At 54.1% G+C, this 19,950-nt stretch overlaps 1 protein-coding gene across 1 annotated transcript; it reads right to left on the bottom strand.

The window, feature by feature from the left end:
- Nucleotides 1–11,606: 11,606 nt before the first annotated feature.
- TLX1 (T cell leukemia homeobox 1) lies at nt 11,607–16,675 on the bottom strand. The gene is made up of 3 exons (XM_049764316.1): nt 16,096–16,675; nt 13,889–14,090; nt 11,607–12,017 (listed from the first exon to the last, which is right to left on the bottom strand). The coding sequence occupies exons 1-3, from the start codon at nt 16,673–16,675 to the stop codon at nt 11,795–11,797; spliced, it is 1,005 nt and encodes a 334-aa protein (XP_049620273.1). The 3' UTR covers nt 11,607–11,794.
- Nucleotides 16,676–19,950: the final 3,275 nt, after the last annotated feature.

Genomic DNA, 19,950 nt, shown 5'->3' with positions numbered 1-19,950 from the left:
TCTGCTTTCCATGAGGAAATCCCAAATTCAGTCCAACATCTCATGATCCCTGATGCATTCCCAGGAATGACCCCCAAACAGAATAATGTTCCCATTGAAGAAACAACATTTTTACTAAACTGGAAGCATAAGTTGCTGCCTAGAGACTTCAGATGATATATGTGAATGGATAAACAGGTCAAATGGGTTGTGGGCGGACCTGGGAGATAGAACAGCAGGTATGACACCTGCCTTGCACATAGCCATTCCATATATGATCCCCACTACCTTAGATGGTTACCCAAGCATTGGTAAGGGTCCCTTCTGTGCAAAGAGCCCTGAGTATAGCCAGTGTGGCCCAAAAATATAAGGGGGGGGAGTTGGGACTGCCCAGAGTCATTGATTATTCATATCAAAGTCAAGTGAGATATTTTCTCTACACAAAAGGCATAAAGAACTATTCTGGAGGCCGAGCGATAGCACAATGGTTGGGCATTTGCTTTGCATGCAGCTGACTCAGGATGGACCTGGTTTCGATCCCTGTCATTCCATATGGTCCCTCAAACCTGCCAGGAGTGATTTCTGAGCACAGAGCCAGGAGTAACCCCTAAGTGCTGCTGGGTGTGGCCCAAAAAATAAACAAACAAATGAATAAAAACCTATTCTGGAATCAAGAGCACAGTGTCAGCTCACCCCTGGATAGACAGGATGGATGGCTAGATACCACATGACTACAGGCTTGCTTCACCTCTCACACAACTCAAGCATTAAATGAAGGCAAAAGAAGCACAGAATAGGAAAAAGGAAGAAGGATGTCATAATACAAAACATTCAGTCATGGGTGTGGAGTTTGAATTATGTCCCTGAGAAACTATTAATAGTATTATAAACCACAGAGTCTTAGTAAAGTGTTTTAATAACAAAAAAGAGACAATTTCATGTGGCAGAGCAGGATTAACTTTTACCTCCTGGTTCTGTCATGTTAGATGTTTATATGTTTAAGCAGGTTTCTATTTCTCTTTTCTCCCAGTTCTTTCTCCCTTCCTAGTTTGCGGTTACATACAGTGATGATTAACTCTAATGAACTCCTGTCCACAGGTTACAGGACACAAGAGAGAATGGCAATAGGACAAGAGAAATAAAACAAAGCTTGGAACTTATATGAAATTTTGGGTTAGGCTTTGGGCAATATGAGTACATTCTGTGTGACTGAGAATGGCCTGATGTTGGGGGGGCGGGGTTTGAGGGGAAAGTACTATAAATTTATTTATTTACTTTTAGTTTGGGGTCACACCTGGCAGTGTTCAGGGGTTATTCCTGCCCCTGAGCTCAGAAATTGCACCTGGCAGGCTTGAGGGACCATATGAGATGCCAGGAATTGAACTGGGGTCCATCCAGGGTTGGCTGTGTGCAAGGCAAACACCCTACCGCTGCGCTATCACTCAGCCCCAGAACTATAAATTTAGTAAGAGAAGCATGTGTGGATGTAGAGCAGATCCCATTTTCCTGCTTTTATTTTTTTGGGGGTATTGAGTCACAGCAGCAGTTGAATTGGGGTCTCCCACGTCCAGCCTTTGCCCAGGTTCCATTTTTCTTCAGTTAACCTAGCATGTGAACACTCTTTGTTTTTCTTTTTCTTTTGGTTTTCTTGTTTTGTTGGTATTTGGACCACACCTGGTGAAGGGGAGTGAGGGAGGAGAAGGAAGGAAGGAAGGAAGGAAGGAAGGAAGGAAGGAAGGAAGGAAGGAAGGAAGGAAGGAAGGAAGGAAGGAAGGAAGGAAGGAAGGAAGGAAGGAAGGAGGGAGGGAGGGAGGGAGGGAGGGAGGGAGGGAGGGAGGGAGGAAGGAAGGAAGGAAGAAAGGGAGGGAGGGAGGGAGGGAGAGAGGGAGGGAGGGAGAGAGGGAGGGAGGGAGGGAGGAAGGAAAGAAGGAAGGAAGGAAGGAAGGGAGGGAGGAAGGAAGGGAGGAAGGAAGGAAGGAAGGAAGGAAGGAAGGAAGGAAGGAAGGAAGGAAGGAAGGAAGGAAGGAAGGAAGGAAGGAAGGGAAGCACATTGGAATGATGGGAGAGGAATGAGAGCTCCAAGGGCTGAGCACAGGCTTTGCATGCTGGGGCCCTGGAATCCATCCCCAGCACTACAAAGTCCCAGAAGCACTGCAGGGAACAATCCTCACCTGAGCACAAGATCATGAACCAGCGCGTCATGGTTGATCCTCTCCAACCCAAAGCAGCTTCTGAGCCCCTCTCAGTACTACAGCTAAGGAAGGTAGAACAGAAAACAGAAATCACGTTGCCCCGGGGGATGTCGGGGGTGGGTGGGAGTGAGGCCTCCCTGGGACAGAGATGCCGGAATGACAGGGACAGGAATCTGGGTTGTGTTGCATATTTTGGGAGCCACAGAGCATGCCAGACTCTCCTTCCAGGTCCAGCCTTGGAACTCCGTGCCCGGCCTCTGGCCTGGAGAAGCCCCTTCGTATGATCCCCATCTTTCTGCAGCTTCCAAGCGCTCACCTTTCAGAAGTGGGGCGGCTGCAAGAGAGTGAGGGACGCCCAGCACCACCCCGCATCCACTAGAACCTGTCCAGGGCCAAGGCCATTTCGAATAGGGTTGGGGAGTGGGACCAGGGCTAGTTCCGGGTAAGGTAAGTCAGGAAAGGATTTTGTGCCACTATGGTCTCCACAGTCTCGGGTTCCTAGTTTCTGGGAGTGGTGAGAGCTCAGGCGACCACAGATAAAGGGGGGTGCAGGTCCAAAGGAGGAATGAGGAGGTCCTCAAGAGAAGCAGGAGGCTGCAGACCTCGCCAAGGTCTGGTCGTCTTGGATGTGTGTCCTTGGAGAGACAAAGAACTCGACCTGGCCGAGCCCCACCGCGCAGGAGAGCAGGGGGCTGGGGGATTCCTCCCGCGGGGCACGTAGAGGACAGGCGGTGGGTGGCGAGAACCGCGTGACCAGAGGCCCACTGGAGGCCACTGGAGGCCGGAGATCATCAGCTACGTGGTCGCAGCGCCCATCGAGCCCAGGTTGTGAGCTAGGGGCTCCTTCTCTCCAGAAACCCTCTGCACTTGGCTTCTAGTCCTTCTGTCTCTCTTGCTCCTTCCCACCAGGCACTCCAGACAGCCCCTAAGGTCTGGCCCTACAATCCCTGAGTTCCTGCAGAGCTCTGCGCCCAGAATTTGAGCCTAAACCCCGTTGGAGGCTGCAGAGGGTGCAGGAACATTCTGGGCACCAGGGCAGCAACACTTCCCCTAGAGAAGCATTCTCCCCAGGAGAGCCTGGTTGAGGCTTCCCTGAACTTTAGTAAAACCCGGAGTTCCGGTGCCCTTGACCCCCACCGCTGCACCCAGGCTCAGTCCCTCCCCCATAGAGCTGAACGAGGTACTGCTTGGGGTTTTGCTGGGATTATTTATCTTCTCTTCCAGACCCGCGCCCTGCAGCGTACAGGCTTGTGCCGAGCTGGAGGGCAACCCCTGGCCTCAAATGAGAGAGGGACAGAGGCCGCCACCCGCATGGTCGTAAGCTCTAGGGTCTGGCTCCTTTGTCAGTGTGCGGGGCTGACATCCTTGGGACGCAGTGAGAAGACGCCGCGAAGGTATTAGGGGACGGTGAGGGCCTGCATGAAAGCCTCTGGTCCCGACAGAGGGCAGGCCTGGGCGCAGCAGCTGCGGCGCCAACGAGGGATCAGGGATAACGCAGGAACCCGGGCTGGACGGTCCCTATGCCGACAGAGGCGGAGAGTGCCTGTGAATGCCCTGGAGCCCTCTTCGCTGCACAGTACCCTCTCAGGACCCCCCCCCCACCAGAGGGCTCCCCGTTGAAGTTCCCTCCCCTGGGCTCCCGCCACCAGGCCTGTCCCAGCTCTCGCCGCACAGCCCGCAGCTCCAGGACAGTCCAGCGCCGGCGAACACCGGGTCTCGCCAACGTTCTTCAGTTTCTGGGGAGAGGCTGGGAGCTCCACACCTTAAACTCACAATTGCCCCTCTCTGAAGCCCCCACCCCAGTCGGGAGAGCGGCCCCTCGATTGTCCCCGGATCTGGACAAGGGGTAGGGAAGGGCAGGGCCTCTCCGGACACAGCGCCCCAAGTGCAAGAGTAAAACCTAGGAAGCCACCCAGGAGTTGCCCGCCCCTTTCCGGAGGCACCTGGAAAGAAACGAGTGCTCTGACTCACTTTATCTCCTTAATAACCGACGGTAATCCGGGAAAGGCCGGCCCTATAATTTGGGCAAGGAAACTGTGGGTTCCTAAAAGTTGATTAATTTGCTGGAGGTTAGAAAGCAGAGAAACTGATCTTAAAAAAAAAAAAAAAAAACTTAGCTAATGTTCAACGCCATATCCTGCAGCCGCTAGAAGTAAAGAAGGATTTTAGAAGGGAAGCAAATGGGGCAGGATGTGCCCTGCAGGAAATGGGGAAGGGACACGACTCAGGGTTAACTGGAAGTGGAGCCGCCCGTGCCTTGCTGAGGGGCCCTTAAACAACTCATCAGGAGACACTGTCACTGGTCTGTGTGTTTCAAGAAAGGTCTCACTGGGCAAATAAAATCAGATCTCAGGATTCTAAATCAAACGTATAGGGGGTGAAGTTTAAGGCCTGTACTTGAAGCAGCTTCAGTATTTATCACTGGAAGCTCTACCTGTGTCTGAATAAAATTCCCTGAAGATGGGGCCGGCGAGGTGGCACTAGAGGTAAGGTGTCTGCCTTACCGCGTCCCATATGGCCACCCCAAGCCAGGGGCAATTTCTGAGTGCTTAGCCAGGAGTAATCCCTGAGCATCAAATGGGTGTGGCCCAAAAACAAAAACAAAAACAAAAAACAAAAAAACAAAATTCCCTGAAGACACTCATCTGGGCTGCAGAATACCCCTGACTTGATTATGAAAGTCTCCTCAGGGACACTCACTCTCCCTCCTTCCTCTACTTCTCTAGAGGAGAAAAGAAGAGAAGGACCACTTTCACTTTTCTTTTCATATTTGGAGGGAACTCTACTGCCTAAAAGATCTAAGTGAAACCCAGACTCTCTCTGGCCTTCAGATTCTACCTTCTTATCTACCCCAACTTTCCCTCCAGCCCTTAGCTCAGAGCATCCTTTCCCAACTCCAGGCTTTGCAGAGAGCAGATGGAAAGGATATTACTTCCTGGCTTTCCACTCCTTTGTCCAATAAAGTGTGATTCATTCTTTGCTATTTTTAACTTTCTGCTTGAGTCCTCCCATCCTGCTGATCCAGAAGAGGGAGGAGAAAAGGTGGACGTATACAGAACCTCTTCCAATCCCAGCAGGCTCCGGGAAGGAGACAAGCCTGGGCTGGGAAGGTGTGCAGAGGAGGGGCAGCAGGAGGAAGAGCAGGAGGGAGGGGTGGAGGAAGTCTTTGGGGCCTGGCAGCACCTTAAGTAAATTGGACGGGTGTAAAGTGGGGAGCCCCCACTAGAGAACCCAATTGACTGGATCAGATCGCAGGTGTTTCTCCCAGTGACCCAAGGACAAACTCAAGAATTCCCTCCAGAGAAGCAGACATCAGAAACAGAAGGCAAGCTAGAGGCAGTGGGGACAGGCTCTGCCCCAGCCCTCCAGACTGTCCTAGAAACAACTAGAAGGAAAGGGCAGGTGGTAGGGTATCACCCCCAGTCCTCCTCAATCCACCACGGGCCTAAGACTTTGGTTCTAGGGTGATACTCACAATGCTAACCCACCCTCACTATTCTCATACAAACTGCTTAACTTTTGACTGTTGGTTGGGATAAAAATGCCACTCTGGGGCTGAAGTATACAGCCTGTAGAACTCTTTCGTTGCATGAAGTCAACCTGGATTCAATCCCTGGCACTAGCAGGACTGATCCTTGAACACAGAGCCAGAGTGAGCATAGCGACTTGGGCCCTAAAAAACAAAACAACCGGGGCCAGAGTGATAGCACAGCGACAGGGCGTTTGCCTCCTACACAGCCGATTCAGGACTAACCGGGGTTAGAATCCCAGCATCCCATGTGGTCTCGAGGGGCCTGCCAGGAGCGATTTGTGAGCGCAGAGCCAGGAGTAACCCCTGAGCAGTGCTGGGTGTGACCAAAAAAAAAATCAAAACTAAATAAAACAAAAACCAACAACAACAAAGCAACCAAAAAAGCCACCCTAGATCCTAGAATGATTGTCAGGAACAGCACTGGATTCGAGGGGGGGTCCTAGCTGGTGCCAGGAATAGAAAGCAAGTCGACCATGTGCAAGGCAAGCGCCCTACCCGCTATACTATCTCTCCAGCCCCTAGGAGCCCTGATTTTTATAAACAAGAGCCCAGCAATGGTGGCGGTAGTGTAGTGCACCAGGCCCCATGCTCCCAAGGCTTCAGCTCGGGGAGCCTCTCCCCATGCGACCCCTAGAGGGCGCCCGGAACTCACTGGTCCTGCGCTCCAGCGCTGAAGCCCGCGTCCCGCTCCCAGCTCAGGGCGCAGCTGAGTCGCCACCGCTTGCTACGGCTTTTGAATCTTGCAGCAACCGAAGCTACCAGGACTCTGGGACCACCGAACGGAAGACGGGAAGGGGTAGAAACTTCTCCCATTGCAGCGGGGTTCGCCACCGCCCAAGCCCCATAACCTCGCGCACACGAGGGGCCCTGATTTCCTCGGGCTTTACGGAAGCGGCGGCGGCTGCTTAGGTCTTCATTGCCTGCTTCGAAGTCCCGGCCCCAAGCCAAGGAGGCCCGGGGTCATCCCCAACCCAGTCCCAGGCTCCTGGGGTGCTGCCACAGGCCTCTGGAAGCTTATATGGGACCAAGAAATCGTCACTTCCAGGCCGACCTGCAGCCAAGTTAGACCCTCTTCCCTCTTCCCTCCGGCTGGGGGAGGAGAGGAGGGCATCTGGCGGGACTAACTGCATGGGAAAAGGCGGGTTCGTGAGTTTCTGAGAAAACTTGGGGCACAGTGGTGGGGCTTGCGTGCGTGCTTGCATATGTGTGTGTGCCAGCCGCCCCCACCTGTAGCTCTCCTTTTTTGGCATCGCTGCAGTCAGAAAACGTGCAAGCAATGTGAATTATGAGCATATGTGCACCCCATGGAAACCATTCCTCCAGGTGGTCACCCTCCCTTCACCCCCACCCCAATCCACAGGACAGTGAGCGCGCGCATACACACACACACACACACACACACACACACACACACACACACAATTTTCGGAGTCTGCTCTGAGCATCTGGGAAAATCCCAACTGGCTGCAACCCTCATTTCATTCGCCTGTCCCCTTGGCACTGCCCAGAACAAAGAATCCAGGTTTGGGTGCCAGGAAGTGGTGCCAGGGGCCTCCTTGGGTCCCTGGAGCGGCCAGTTCGAGATAAGCGGGGACAGCTTGTATCAGCCCAGGAAGCGTTTTTTGGCCAAAGTGCTCCAAACTCTAAGCAGGTGAGGATCACGGAGGAGCCAGTGGAGAAGGACCTGGAACCTGAGAAAGATGTGGATGTGCTGAGAGTGAGGCTGGAAAAGTAGAGCCTGAGGGAGGGGGGTGTCTCCCCCAGGCATATCAGATCTGAGCAGTCTTGGCAGTCTTTTTCCTGTAGCAAGACTTCGGTTCCGGACACTGCTTTGCTCCTTCCCGGCTTAGCTGTCTTGAGCACCTGAAAAAGCCAACCTGACCCCCCACTGAGAACACAGGAGTCCCCAAATCTGGGGTAGATCCCACACCTGCCACTGCGGTGGTGACGGTGTCCCAAGTCCTGCTCAGATAGTGCCCACGCAGCCTCCAAGCGCAGTTCTGCCGCACAAAGCAGCTATTATAATTAACAGGTTGAGCCAGATTCTCTCAGTGCCATGTCCTTTGCAGGCACAGCTCGAGGCCCCTAGGACCCCAGCTCTGCACAGTTTCTGTCCCCCTTCGTTGACAGGCCACCACCCACTCAAGAACTGTGCAGGGCTGCACCAGAACCCTAACTCTTGGAAGAAACTTAGCACCCTCTCTGAGCTAAGGAAGCGAAGTTTCTGTCTGAGCTGGTTGCTTCATTCTCTTCTCTCCCTGCAACTCTGTACTTCTCCAGAAAGCATTTAGATCGTTGCCTTTTCTATTTTCTGATAGGAACTGGTTTCCAGCAGGTAAAGTAGGAGACTAAGAAGGAAACTTTTCTGCTATGGTTGACCAGCCACCTTTGCAGCCCCCTCTCCTTCAGCAGAGGTGTTGAAAACTGGTCCAGTCTCCCCAGGTGCAGCAGGATTTCCCAACTGCCGAGATTCCTCGGCCAATACGGGATTTGCTGAGATTCGTTCCAAACGAATTCCTGGCAGAGAGAGGAAAGTCGTGCAGGGTCCTTCACTGCCCAGCTGGTCCTTAGTGCCTTGGGGAATTTGGCACTCCTAAAGGTCTTGCCTGGGAAAGGGAGGACTCCCCTGAGTAAACAGGGGACCAGCAAAGTCTCAGAGCAAGCACCCTCTAATGGGGTAGCCAAGTACAGAGTCTTTGAACACCCAGGCTCAAGCAGTAAGTATCCAAGCTTGGGGGTGGGAGAGTTCTTATCCAGTGAGTCCCGAAAAAAAATAAAAGTGAAAAAATGAAGACAGGAGAAAGAAGAGGCAATTTGAGGAGGAGGAGGAGGAGTGTATTGTGCCTCATTTTGCTTTTGTTTTGCTGGAGGGGTGATGGGGTGGTTGTGAAGAGCCCAGACTTTAGTCAGCTTGGGGGGAATCTTGCATTTGGACCTAGTAGCTACTTCCTGGCTCAGCTTTTCAGCTGACAATGAGGGCAAAAATGATCCAGGAGCCCTCCCCCCAACCCAAGCACCAGGTTCCCAGGAGACAAGGAGGTGGGGGCAAGGTCCAAATGTTCTCTGGGGTCTGACTGGGAGAGGTGAGTGAAAAGTTGAAAATGGCGGAAGAAGCCCTAGGAGGGAGAGAGTTGAACAGGAGTGAAGGAGATGCCAGACTAGTCCGATTAGTCCCCAATCCAGCACTAGGATTCTGCCCATCAGGAGACTATTTCTGGATTCATAGGTCTGGGTGCTGTAAACTCAGTGGGTGAAGCCAGAATCTCACTGTCTGAGCCCAGTGCAAATTGTCCAATTGTCCCGTAAACCCAAAAATCTCTCCAGAGCAGATTGCCTCCAAGCGGGTCTAGGAGAGGAGTTGATCAAACCCCCTCCCAACGGGTCTCCTGGGTAGGGACTGCTTGAAGCTCTCACAAGGCAGCTGAGGGGGGTGTGTGAAAGTCAGTGACTTTGAGGTGAAGGTAGTTCTTACCCTCTCAGTCCAACCCAGATACACACAGTGCTGGAAACAGAAACAAACACCATGCTTCACTGCCCCACTCACTTTGAGAAATTCCCTCCATAAATTCTCAAAGTTTCCCAGACCTTCCATCACCATGCTTCTTCCATAAAAGTAGGTTTCTGGGCCTGATAGCATAGCTCAGTGGATAGGGTATTTGCATTACTTGTGGCTAACCCAGGTTAGATCCACATGGGTTCCCTGAACCTGCCAGAGTACTTCTTTCTGAGCGCAGAGCCAGGAGTAACTCCTGAGCAGTGCCCAGTGTCGCCCCAAAACAGACAAACAAACAAAAAGCAGTTGGTTCTGTGCACCTGAGATTAATTAGTTTTGTAGGTGGGGAGTGAGTGCATGTGTGTATTTGTGTCAGACAGATGGAGAGAGTTTTATAAGACCATATTATAACATTGGTGGACAGTCTGGGATGAAGTGGGCTGAGGGCTCCTTCCTGGCCGCTGAGATTCACTTAAGGTAGATCCTTCCTAGATCAGGCTCACACTAGGGATTAGAAGTTCTGCCTTGCGGGGCCCCGAGAGATAGCACAGCGGCATTTGCCTTGCAAGCAGCCGATCCAGGACCAAAGGTGGTTAGTTCGAATCCCGGTGTCCCATATGGTCCCCCGTGCCTGCCAGGAGCTATTTCTGAGCAGACAGCCAGGAGTAACAAACAAACAAACAAAAAAGTTCTGCCTTGCAAGCAGCCTATCCAGGTTTTATCCCTGATATCCCAAATGGTTCCTCTGAGCACTGCCAGGAATAATCTCTGAGTGCAGAGCTAAGAATAAACCCTGAGTTGGGTGTCCCTGAGCCTGCCAGCTACTTCTGAGCATAGAGCCAGGAGTAACCCCTGAGTGCTGCTGGGTGTGACCCAAAAATAATAATGATAATAATAATAATAATGATAATAAATAATAATAATGATAATAATAATAATAAAAACAACAACGAAGAAAACCCCCCAAAGTTCTGCTTGAACAACACGGAGTACTCTGCCCTGGCTATTAATTCAGTGCACTCCAGTTTTTGTACATTTGCACCCTAGGCAATGTATCTGCACACCACTCTTAGATCCCACCACCATTCTCACCACTACTGGCAATTACCCTTTTTACATAATATAGTCACCCACAATGAGTCTCATTCCCCACGCTATTCACTGTCCCAGTAACAGTCAGACACAAGATATGCAGTTAGTATACATATCTCCCACCCATGAGCAAAGGATTCTGTCTCACACACCATTACATTCAGGTAATTATAGATAATACACGATTGCCAGCATCCTCACACAGAGTGCAAAATTGGATTCTTCATCATCAACATTAACCATGATTTCATCACAATCACAAGTATGGTGGGTGACTGCACAATGACTTTGAAGGGTCCGGTCACAGTCACATTCACGCGTGGTTACACACACACCCTGTTCAGTACCTTGTGTACAGAGATAGTTTCGATTTGCCACTTAGGCAGAAACAAGCAGGGACACACAACCCTGACAAATGCAGCTATACCTGTAAACACAATGACCAACATTTGGCATCTGCAACCTTCTGATCACTCACAGGGTCACAGACACAAAGTATGCAACAACTGAGCGACAGACAGTCTTGCCCGATGGGGCTGTAGTGGCTGCCATCAGGTCCCAGGAGAGCCTGCTCCTCCTCCTCCTTCCCTCCATTCAGCCTTTTCCACCCTACTCCCTCCTTCCCTCCAAAGCCTTTGAGCCCCCTCATCACTCCCCCTGCTGCGGTGCTGCCCTGGCTGTCCCAGCTCACTGCAAATCCACCAAGTGCAAGGTGTTGGGCTCGGCACCAGAGCAGGTGACCCTGGCTCCGGATCTGGAGGGTTTTATTACTTTTTCCACATAAATTACACGAGCACTTTATAAAATGGTTACACAGAAAACACCTTATAAGTGCATAACTTAAGCCCCCCCATGACCAGGATCTGTAGAAATGGGCTGAGTATGGGGAAACCTGCCCATGGCATCTGGGCGAGGCTAGAATGTGCGATAAGGACCTGGCAGGCTGAGGGGCGAGTCTGTGACTACTGGAGGCAGGCGGTGTCCCAGAGCAGGACTGACTGTTCCTAAGGTGTCATATCACCCCTGACATAGCTCATGTTGAAGGGGAGGGCCCTGTGTGAGTGTGGCATTCTACCTTGTTGGTCCCCTACATGTGGCTCCGGGTTACCCCAGGAGAATGTGTAAATCACCTCTGTGAGGGACTCTGGGTGCTGGCTTGTGGTGAGCGCGATACTATCAGGACAGGGTCTCCCGTGGCAAGGTCAAGTGCCAGCCCTGGCTGTCCCTGGGGGATGGGAACCAGAACTCTTACCCCACCTCCCCCGCCTCTCCCCAGGTTAAAAACCAGAATAAAATAAAATAAACGCAAACTGAGAGGACTCCGAACAGTTCAGGCAGGCGTGGGGTGGAGGAGGCCCCGAGTCCCTGCCCCAGTGCCCCTTTTCTTCTTTTCCACGGAAGAGAGAACAGCTTGGGAGCCCACCTGACAGGCCGTGCCCTTCCCAGAAAGTCCGAGGTGAAGGGGGCGGCATAGTCCTGACTCTTGGGTCTCACGGGCGGCCAGGCTCACTCGCAGGCCGACGCCACCGACGTGACGCTGGTGATCTTGGTGGAATCATCGGACCAGGGCTGCAGGTTCTGCAGAGCGAAGAGCGACGAATTGTGCACGCACAGCGGGTCTGCAGGCAACGGCTGCGCCAGGCTCTTCTGGAAGGCCTCTTGCTGGAGCTGGAGCAGGATGCGGTTTGCCTGCTGCCTCTCGGCTTCCCGCTCCTCCGCGGTCTGCCGCCTGCACCGAGGACAAGCCATTATTGAGAGAGTCCCGCGACACCCAGCTCCTCAGACTCTAGCTTGGGCCCCTTGAACACAGTCCCTATTGTAAGGGTCCACAAAGACTGGATGCAAAAGACGGAACTACTAGGGGAAAGTCCACAAGTCCCAAGCAGTTGGCACTCCCCAGGACTCCTCTTCTAAATGCCCGAAGCCTGCATGGACACAGGAAGACTAGATTCCATCTCCAGCCTGAGAGACCTTAGCTCCCTACCTTGGGGCAGAGGCAGAGACAAGGGCGCCGGCATAAGATCAGGAGTTGCCCAGTCCCAGTCTCTCCAGTCCAGTCCCGTCTCCCCTGGTCTGGTCGAGCTGGTGCCCTGCTGGGACTCCCTCGGGCTGCCCAGTTTCCTCCCAGGCGATTTGGGGACTTGGTGACTCACTCATTCCATTTAATGCCGCCCCTCCACCCGTCAACTGAGATCAAACGTCTGTCTCTAAGGTGGACAGACCTAATGGGAGTCCCCTGGGCCTCCAGAAGCAATTTGTAGGCGATCGATAAAGCCGCGTGAAGCCGGCGAGGGCCTCTCTGAGCGGCGGCCGCCGGCCTCCATCCGCTGCCCCTTCTGGCCTTTCGCTCCGTGTGTCTCTGCCTCTGCTCTTCCCTCCTTCCCCACTTCTCCAACTGCTCCCATTTTCTCTCCCACTAACGCCAGGTCTTTCTGGTTTGCTGGTCTTTCGGTTTCCAATCACCCATGCCCTCTCCTGCGCTCAGAATTAAGGAGATTTGACTAAAACGAAAATGTAGGCTCTAACCACTGATGGCTTCCCTTTATTATACAAACGTCTTCTCCAGGCAGCCTAGTTGTTGTTGTTATTCTCCCTGGGGTGGGGTACCTATTCTAGCACCCCCTCACCCTTTGTGTTTTCTCTCTTTGTCTACCACTCTGTCTTTCGCCCTGAACCCCTACTGTGGAATGGTCCCAGGGCTAGCCTGGGTGCAATCCACAGACCACAGCCTAGCCCTCCATGGGCCTTGATACCTCGTGAGCTGGGGTTCCCTCTTTAACTAGTTTTCCAGTGATCTGAGCCAGGTCCCCCAGCCCTTCCCCCAGTAAATGGAATGGGGAGTGGGGGAAAGCACTGGTTTCCTTTGTGGTGCTGACGGTGGAATCCGGGCAGATTCCTTGCCTTCATTCAGAAAAAAGAGGAAACTCCAGTTCCCTCCAGCCCCAGGCCCTCCAACCGTCTGCACACAGACTCTGCAGTGCTCCCCCAGAGGGCTCCGCTAACAGGAAACTCGGGCCAAAGGTACAGGAGGAAGGTAGGAATGCCTGGTGTCCATAAGGTTAGAGGCAGATCTAAAAGGGAAGAGGTGGGGGTTCGTGCATGAGGGTGGGTGTAGTAAGTGTCGTGGGGGTCACGATGCAAAGAGGAAATCTCTCACACACATCTCCATCTGCTCCTAATTGATCCACTTTCAGTGGGATCTAGGAACCCCCATCACAGCAGGCTCAGATTGATTTTCCCCTTCCCTGGTGTGCACTGCGGGCATCTGGGGAGCAAGGAGAGACAGCAAGACCCAGATCTGCGGGCCCGAGGCCCCAGAAGTTCCGTGGGGGAGCCCCGGGTGGGGTGGAGGCCAACAACCTTCAATGTTTGGGCAAGGAAGTGTCTCTAGTACCCACAGGAGCCCTGAGCCCAGAAGCCCAGCCTAAATCTAGCCGGGCTGTTTCTCCACTCTAAGGAGTCGGGGTTTTCAGCCCCAGTTTCCCCGCTCCCCAAGAGCCTGGCAGGAGCAGTGGGCTCCTGGGAAGCGACTTGAGTCTGGCGCGGGGAAGGAATTGTCTGCCCTCACTCTCAGGCCCAGGCCTGGTCGCCCCCTCTCACCTCCACTTCGTCCGCCGATTCTGGAACCAGGTTTTAACCTGCGCGTCGGTCATTTTGAGCGCTTTGGCCAGGGCGGCGCGCTCCGCCGAGGCCAAGTACTTCTGGCGGTGGAAGCGCTTCTCCAGCTCGCAGATCTGCAGGCGCGTGAAGGAGGTGCGCGGCTTCTTCTTCTTGGGGGGCGTCCGGTTCTGATAGGGGTGACCTATACGGCGTGTTACAGTGAAGGGTGAGAGGGCCACTGGAGCGGGAGACAGACAGACGGCAGAGGCAAGCGGCAGAGTGTCAGGAGGCGTCCCAAGCCCGACGCCCCGCGAACAGCCAGCGCAGCGGCAGCGGCGAGAGCCCACCAGCTTAGCCCGAGCCTGCCCCAGAGCCCTCCGCGTCAAGCCGGGCTGGGAACGGCCCCTCCAGCCCGCCAGGCCGACGCCATCTCCGCGCCACCGAGTCCTCCCTAGCCCCGGGCTCCCACTAGCCTTGCCCGGCGCGCCGCCTCCCTGCCGCTCAGAGAACTCGTTGTTGGAACTAAAGGTTGCAACCACCATACAACCCGACCCCCAGCCTCAAAGACACCCCTGGCAGCTCCCGAGTCCTAACCTGAGGCCCTACCACAGCCACAGGCACAGTAGCCACCGTCCACAACTGAGAAAAGTACCCATTTGGGCACAGAACAGACAGGCAGAGAAGCAGCTCCACGGGGACAGAGTTCACACGAGGCAGCCGCCAGACACTCCCTTCCCAGGCTACCTCAAGAGAAAATGGGGTGTTTTTGGAGGGCCAAGGTAGACCTATGTGGAGTTCTTTTAACCAGAGACCCAGGACTAATGATTCCATGCAGCTGGAGTTCCACGAGAGTGGCTCCATGGGGCAGAGCGATGGACATCAGGCCTGGCCTCACAGGCCCGGAGGACCCAGATTAGGGCATTAGGGGTCCCTGAGTGTGGGACCCTTCCTAAAGGCCCACCCGAAACGGGATCTGCCTCTGTCCCCAAACATTCCCAACACTCCCTACACACACACACACACACACACACACACACACACACACACACACACACACAATTTTTGCCACAATTCCAAGATCTGGGCCATGATTCCAAGACCAAACCGGTAGCAGGGAGCAGGGTTGCTACAGGATTGCTACCTACAACACAGAACTCCTATGAGCCAAAGGAGATTCTCAACGTGGTTTTAAGTTGTCGGGCCCCAGGGGAGTCCTGCGCAGCAATCAGCAATTGTTGGAGGCCTGGGCCCCCGCTTTAGCTAAAGCCCGGCCGGGAAGTCCCAGTTCGGCTGGAGGTTACTCCCCAGTGAAGAGGAGCGCAATCAGGGCTTCACAGAACGCCAAGGACAGCAGGAAGTGAAGCGGGGCCTAGCTCGAAGCAACGGAGGGAGCCGGGCCGGGGAGCAAGGAGCGGGGCAGGGCAGCGGCCAGGGCGAATGGAGGCGCCGCCGCGTGCCGAATGGTCCCAAGAGTTGTCCTCCCGCCGATCGATCGCAGGCTGGACCGGTATATTATTCACGCCCGGGGGGACTGGACTGGGCCCGGGGGATCAGACTAATCGCGGAGAGAAACAGAAACAAAGCAGGCGGCTCAGCGAGTTGCCACCGACCCAGACGGAGTTGGCAGCCGGCGAAGACGGGCCGGCCTGCGGCTCAGGGGGCCTCTAGCTTACCGGGCAGAAGTGTAGACATGTGCGCGTGAGTGTGTGTGTGTGCGTGTGCGTGTGTTTGTGTGTGCGTGTGCGTGTGTGTGTATTGGGGGGTACAGTTCTTTTCTTCTGTGCCTGTTCCTGTCGCTCAACCGGCCGAGGCCGGAGAACCAACACTGGCGGGACACAAGAACCAATTTGCTCTGCTCCCCTCGCTCCGAGATCCCCGAACCCCCAAGGCTGGCCAAGCCACTTGTGAAGCGACGACCCCCTTCCCTGCGCCTAGAGGGGCCCCGAGAGAGGCTCTTGGCAGAGCCCGGATCCTGCGGGAAGCGCCGCAAGCAGGGGCCCGGGCTGGGAGAACTCGGAGCGGCGAGCGCGGGAAGTGCTAGGTGGCGGCGGGCGGCCGAACTTAGGGGAAGCGAGGCCAGGAGGCGGCGGCGGCGGCGGCTGCGACCCCGCGCGCAAAGCGGGTTTGCGGGGCGCCGGCGGGCGCGGGAGACAGGAGCGCAGAGCCCCGGCCGTGGCCAGGCCGGGACGCGCACCGGCCGGACTCACCTGTGAACCTGTCCTTTGTGTATCTGCGGTTACTCTCCATCCAGGGGAAGGTGAGGCCGCTCAGGTTGTTGACGCCCGGCACGGCGGGCACCGAGGGCACGGTGGGCAAGCCGGTGGCGAGGGGCTGAGGGTGGGCCACCGCGCCGGCTAGCGGCCTGTGCGCGGGCACCCGGATCACCCCCGCGGCGCTCAGCGGGCCCCCGCCGCCGCCCCCGCCGCCGCCGCCGCCGCCGCCGCCCGGCCCGGGGCCGCCCGCCAAGGCCATGTTCACGTTGTAGGAGCCGGCCAGCGGGCCCATGCTGCAGGCTCCGCCGCCGCCCGCCGGGCCGCCCGGGCCGCCGGGGCCGCCCGGGCCATAGGCCCCCGCGCCCCCGGCTCCCGCCCCGGCTGCGGGGCCCCCGCCACCGCCGTAAGCGTAGGCGCCTCCGACCAGGCAGCCAAGGCCGTATTCTCCGTCCTGCAGGCGCGAGGCGGGCCCCAGGCAGCCCCCCTGGTCGGGGCTGTTGAGGATCTGGTCGATGCCGAAGCTGATGGGCTCCGCGTGGCCGGGGTGGAGATGGTGCGGCCCCAGGTGCTCCATGCTGGCCACCGGCCCCGGCCCCGGCCCCGCAAGGGGGGCCCGGGCGGCGGCGGCGCGCTCTGCGCTGGGCTCCCGGGGGCAGCGCGCAGGGCGCGGAGGAGGCGGCCGCGGCCGCGGCGGCTCCCGGCTGCGCGGAGACTTGGAGACGAAGTGCGGGGAAGGGCTAACGCCGGGGAAGGGGAGGAGGAGGCGAGGGGCGCCGTGTTCTTCCCTTCTCCCGCCGCTCCGACCCCTCTCTGGCTGCTCGTTCGCTCGCTGTTGACTCTGGGACATCAATCACCGGGGCGAAAAAGCCCGGTACGAGCGAGCCTCGCCGTTTCGGCCGGGTCTCTCCATTGGCTGTGCGCGCCGAGAAGCGGGGTGAATGACAGCGCGGGGGAGGGGCGGAGAGGGGAGCCCAGCTGAGGAGCAGGCAGGAGCCAGAGATGAAGAAGGGACAGGAGGAGACAGAGCCCCGGAGAAGTAAGTAGTTCAGGAAGGGAAATAAGAGGAGAGAGACTGCAAAGAGGAGGGGGGGGAAGGAGGCGGCCACCCCCAGAGCAGAGGCTTGCAACTCGCCAGGTTAGCGCGCTCTTCCCACGGCCAGGAGCCTCCCCCTCACTTTGACTGGGGCCCCTCGGGGAGTCAGGCCCCTAAGCAGGAGATGAGAGTGTCTCGGACGACCCCAGCCCGGAAACACCTGTCCTTCAGCCAGATGATTTGCTCTCTCCCCCACCCCAACTTCAAGGTCAGTTTGCTAGAAAATACCAGGATTCCAACTCCCCCCACCCCCCCACCCCCGTGCCAGAGGCCCAGCGCCTGCCGGTGGATGGTGAGTTCAGGTTTGTCCTCCCTTTAAGATTCAGGCCTGTGAACAACGGAGCTCTCTGTTATGGAGAAATAAAGAGATAACCCACCAGCCTGGCTACTCTGTGTGAAAGAAGCAGAGAAGACTTTCAGAAAGTTGGGAAGACCACCTCTAGGTCTCCAGACATCCTTTCATTCTAATAGAGAAACCTCCAGAGCAAGCCCAGGCTGTGTGTGTGTGTGTGTGTGTGTGTGTGTGTGTGTGTGTGTGTGTGTGTGTGTGTGTGCTTTCTCTCCTGATGGTTGCCAGAAGAAAGTCAGGGGCTTGCTTTCTGTGTGTGTGTGTGTGTGTGTGTGTGTGTGTGTGTGTGTGTGTGTGTGTGTGTGTGCTTTCTCTCCTGATGGTTGCCAGAAGAAAGTCAGGGGCTTGCTTTCTGCCCTAATGGTTGCCAGAAGAAAGTCAGGGGCTATGGAGAGAGATCTTGTCTTGGGAGGGTGGCCTAGGGGCTTAAGGCAGAGGGACTGGGCTTGGTGGCTTCAAGACCAGGGTAATGAAGCAAGAGGGCTAAGTAGGCCTTTGCTAAATTCAGCCTGGAGCTGGCTAAAGGCCAAGAGTGAGGGAGGAAACTCCCTTTTCTGCTTCTTCCCTCCACCCCTCCAGGAGGAGAAGTTCTGCCCATCCTCTGGGAATCAAGCTGGGAAAGGTGCAGCTTCTGTGGGACCTATTTCTGTTAGATGTCAGATTCAACAGGTCTGCCTGGGAGGGATTATCTACCAGGCAAGATGCTAGAATGTGAAGAAGTTTCATATTCTACTTAAGTTCTATTGCAATCATTTGGACCATGTGTTCCCTCTGAAGGGAGCCCCTTCCAGGCCTGGAATAATTTACACACTTAGCACTGCAGCCCCCATTAACTCACTTTACTCACCTTGAGTGGATAATAAATGACCTAGCTCCTTCTTGATCAGAGACTTCCTGAGTACCTAACTACTATGGGATTAGTAAACAAAGTGCCTGCCATAGGGATCCATTTTCACTGAGGGGGTCAGAGGAGAAGAAAAAAACGAATGTGGTAAATCAAATGACAATAAGAACAAAATAAACTACAACAATTCAAAATGAGCACGTCCTACTTCATAGACAGCAGAAAACTTTTCAGAAAGATTTAGAATCATCATGGATTATCATAGAGAAACAGGACCCAACTTGCTTGACTTTTATAGGTTTGCCTGGAAACCTGGCCACTGTTGGAGTTCATCTCTATGGGAAAACCTTATATGGGCTCCAGACAAGTGGACCAAGGTCCATCCCAGGCAAAGCCAAAACATGAAATTGGTGGTGTTATGTAAGCACTAGGCAGAAATAGAACAAGAAAGCTCTATTGCCTTACCAGTTCCTTCCTTTCTACCTGCCCGATCCAGATACTCTACTTCTACTCAGGAAGTCCTATAACTTTCTTTGGGCGCTGTTGGAACCTGAATTTGCCTCTTTCTTGCCTCTTATCTTGAGAAAACTAAAGTAGAGATAAGCTAAATGTCTAACTGAGAAATTATGTGTCAAGCACACATTGGCCTGATCTCATTGAATATTGTCAATAACACTATAGAGTTAATAGGAACAGTCTTACTTTTTTTTTTGTGGGGGGCACACCTGGGAGTGTTCAGGGACTGCTCTAACATGACTATGCAAGTCTGGTACCATGGGTTGAGACAAAGTCTTTCACATACAAAACATACACTCCAGTCCTTAGAGATATGGCCCTAGCCCAAACATCCCCCTTTTAAAAAGATAATTAAGAGGATGGAATAAATGTTCCTAGCAGTATTGTTCATAATGACTAAGAAATGAGTGGACTAAAAATCTCATCTAATGAATGAATAAATAGAATGTGAATAAACAAATAAAATTTAATAAAATAATAAATAGAATAAATAATACAATTAGGTATAATATTTCACCATGAAAATAAAATTTCAGTTTATGCTACAATACAGAAAAATCTAGAAAATATTATGATAAGTGAAAGAAGCATAATACAAAAGGATTTTGTTTGATTGCATTGATCCAAACTATCCACTATAGGCAAATCCATAGAGGCAGGAGGTAGGGGAGTGGTTGCCAGGAGCTGGAAAAAGGGGAAGTAGGAAATGATTGACAGGGTCGCAAACTTCCTTTTTAGAATGAGGCCTCTATTACCAACCATGGAACTGAATGAAAGGCTGAACATTATGGCACATAAAGTGCATCTCAGTTAAAACAAGAAACAAGCAACTGAGCCTCATTGAGATAAATCAACTTGCCCAAAGTCTCTCAGAGAGAGATGATCTTCAATCCCCAAAGCACCCCCAAGATCCTAACTGGTTTGCTTTTCCTCTGGAAGGCTGGAGATGATGGGGAGGGGGGGAACATTCAGCTTTTGTAGTAACTCATGGCCATTCTAACCACAGTTCTGCTTGCTGCCATCAAACCCTTTATAAGTCATCCTAGG

The sequence above is a fragment of the Suncus etruscus genome, chromosome 17, assembly GCF_024139225.1.
Source record: "Suncus etruscus isolate mSunEtr1 chromosome 17, mSunEtr1.pri.cur, whole genome shotgun sequence".
Classification (NCBI taxonomy): domain Eukaryota; kingdom Metazoa; phylum Chordata; class Mammalia; order Eulipotyphla; family Soricidae; genus Suncus; species Suncus etruscus.
This window is presented reverse-complemented; position numbering and strand designations above follow the sequence as displayed.

Coding starts and splice junctions, on each gene's coding strand:
- TLX1 (XM_049764316.1), bottom strand. CDS start 16,675: ATGGAGCACCTGGGGCCGCACCATCTCCACCCCGGCCACGCGGAGCCC. Junction 14,091..16,095: donor CACAAAGGACAGGTTCACAG/GTGAGTCCGGCC, acceptor CACGCCGTATAG/GTCACCCCTATCAGAACCGG. Junction 12,018..13,888: donor AATCGGCGGACGAAGTGGAG/GTGAGAGGGGGC, acceptor TCCTCGGTGCAG/GCGGCAGACCGCGGAGGAGC.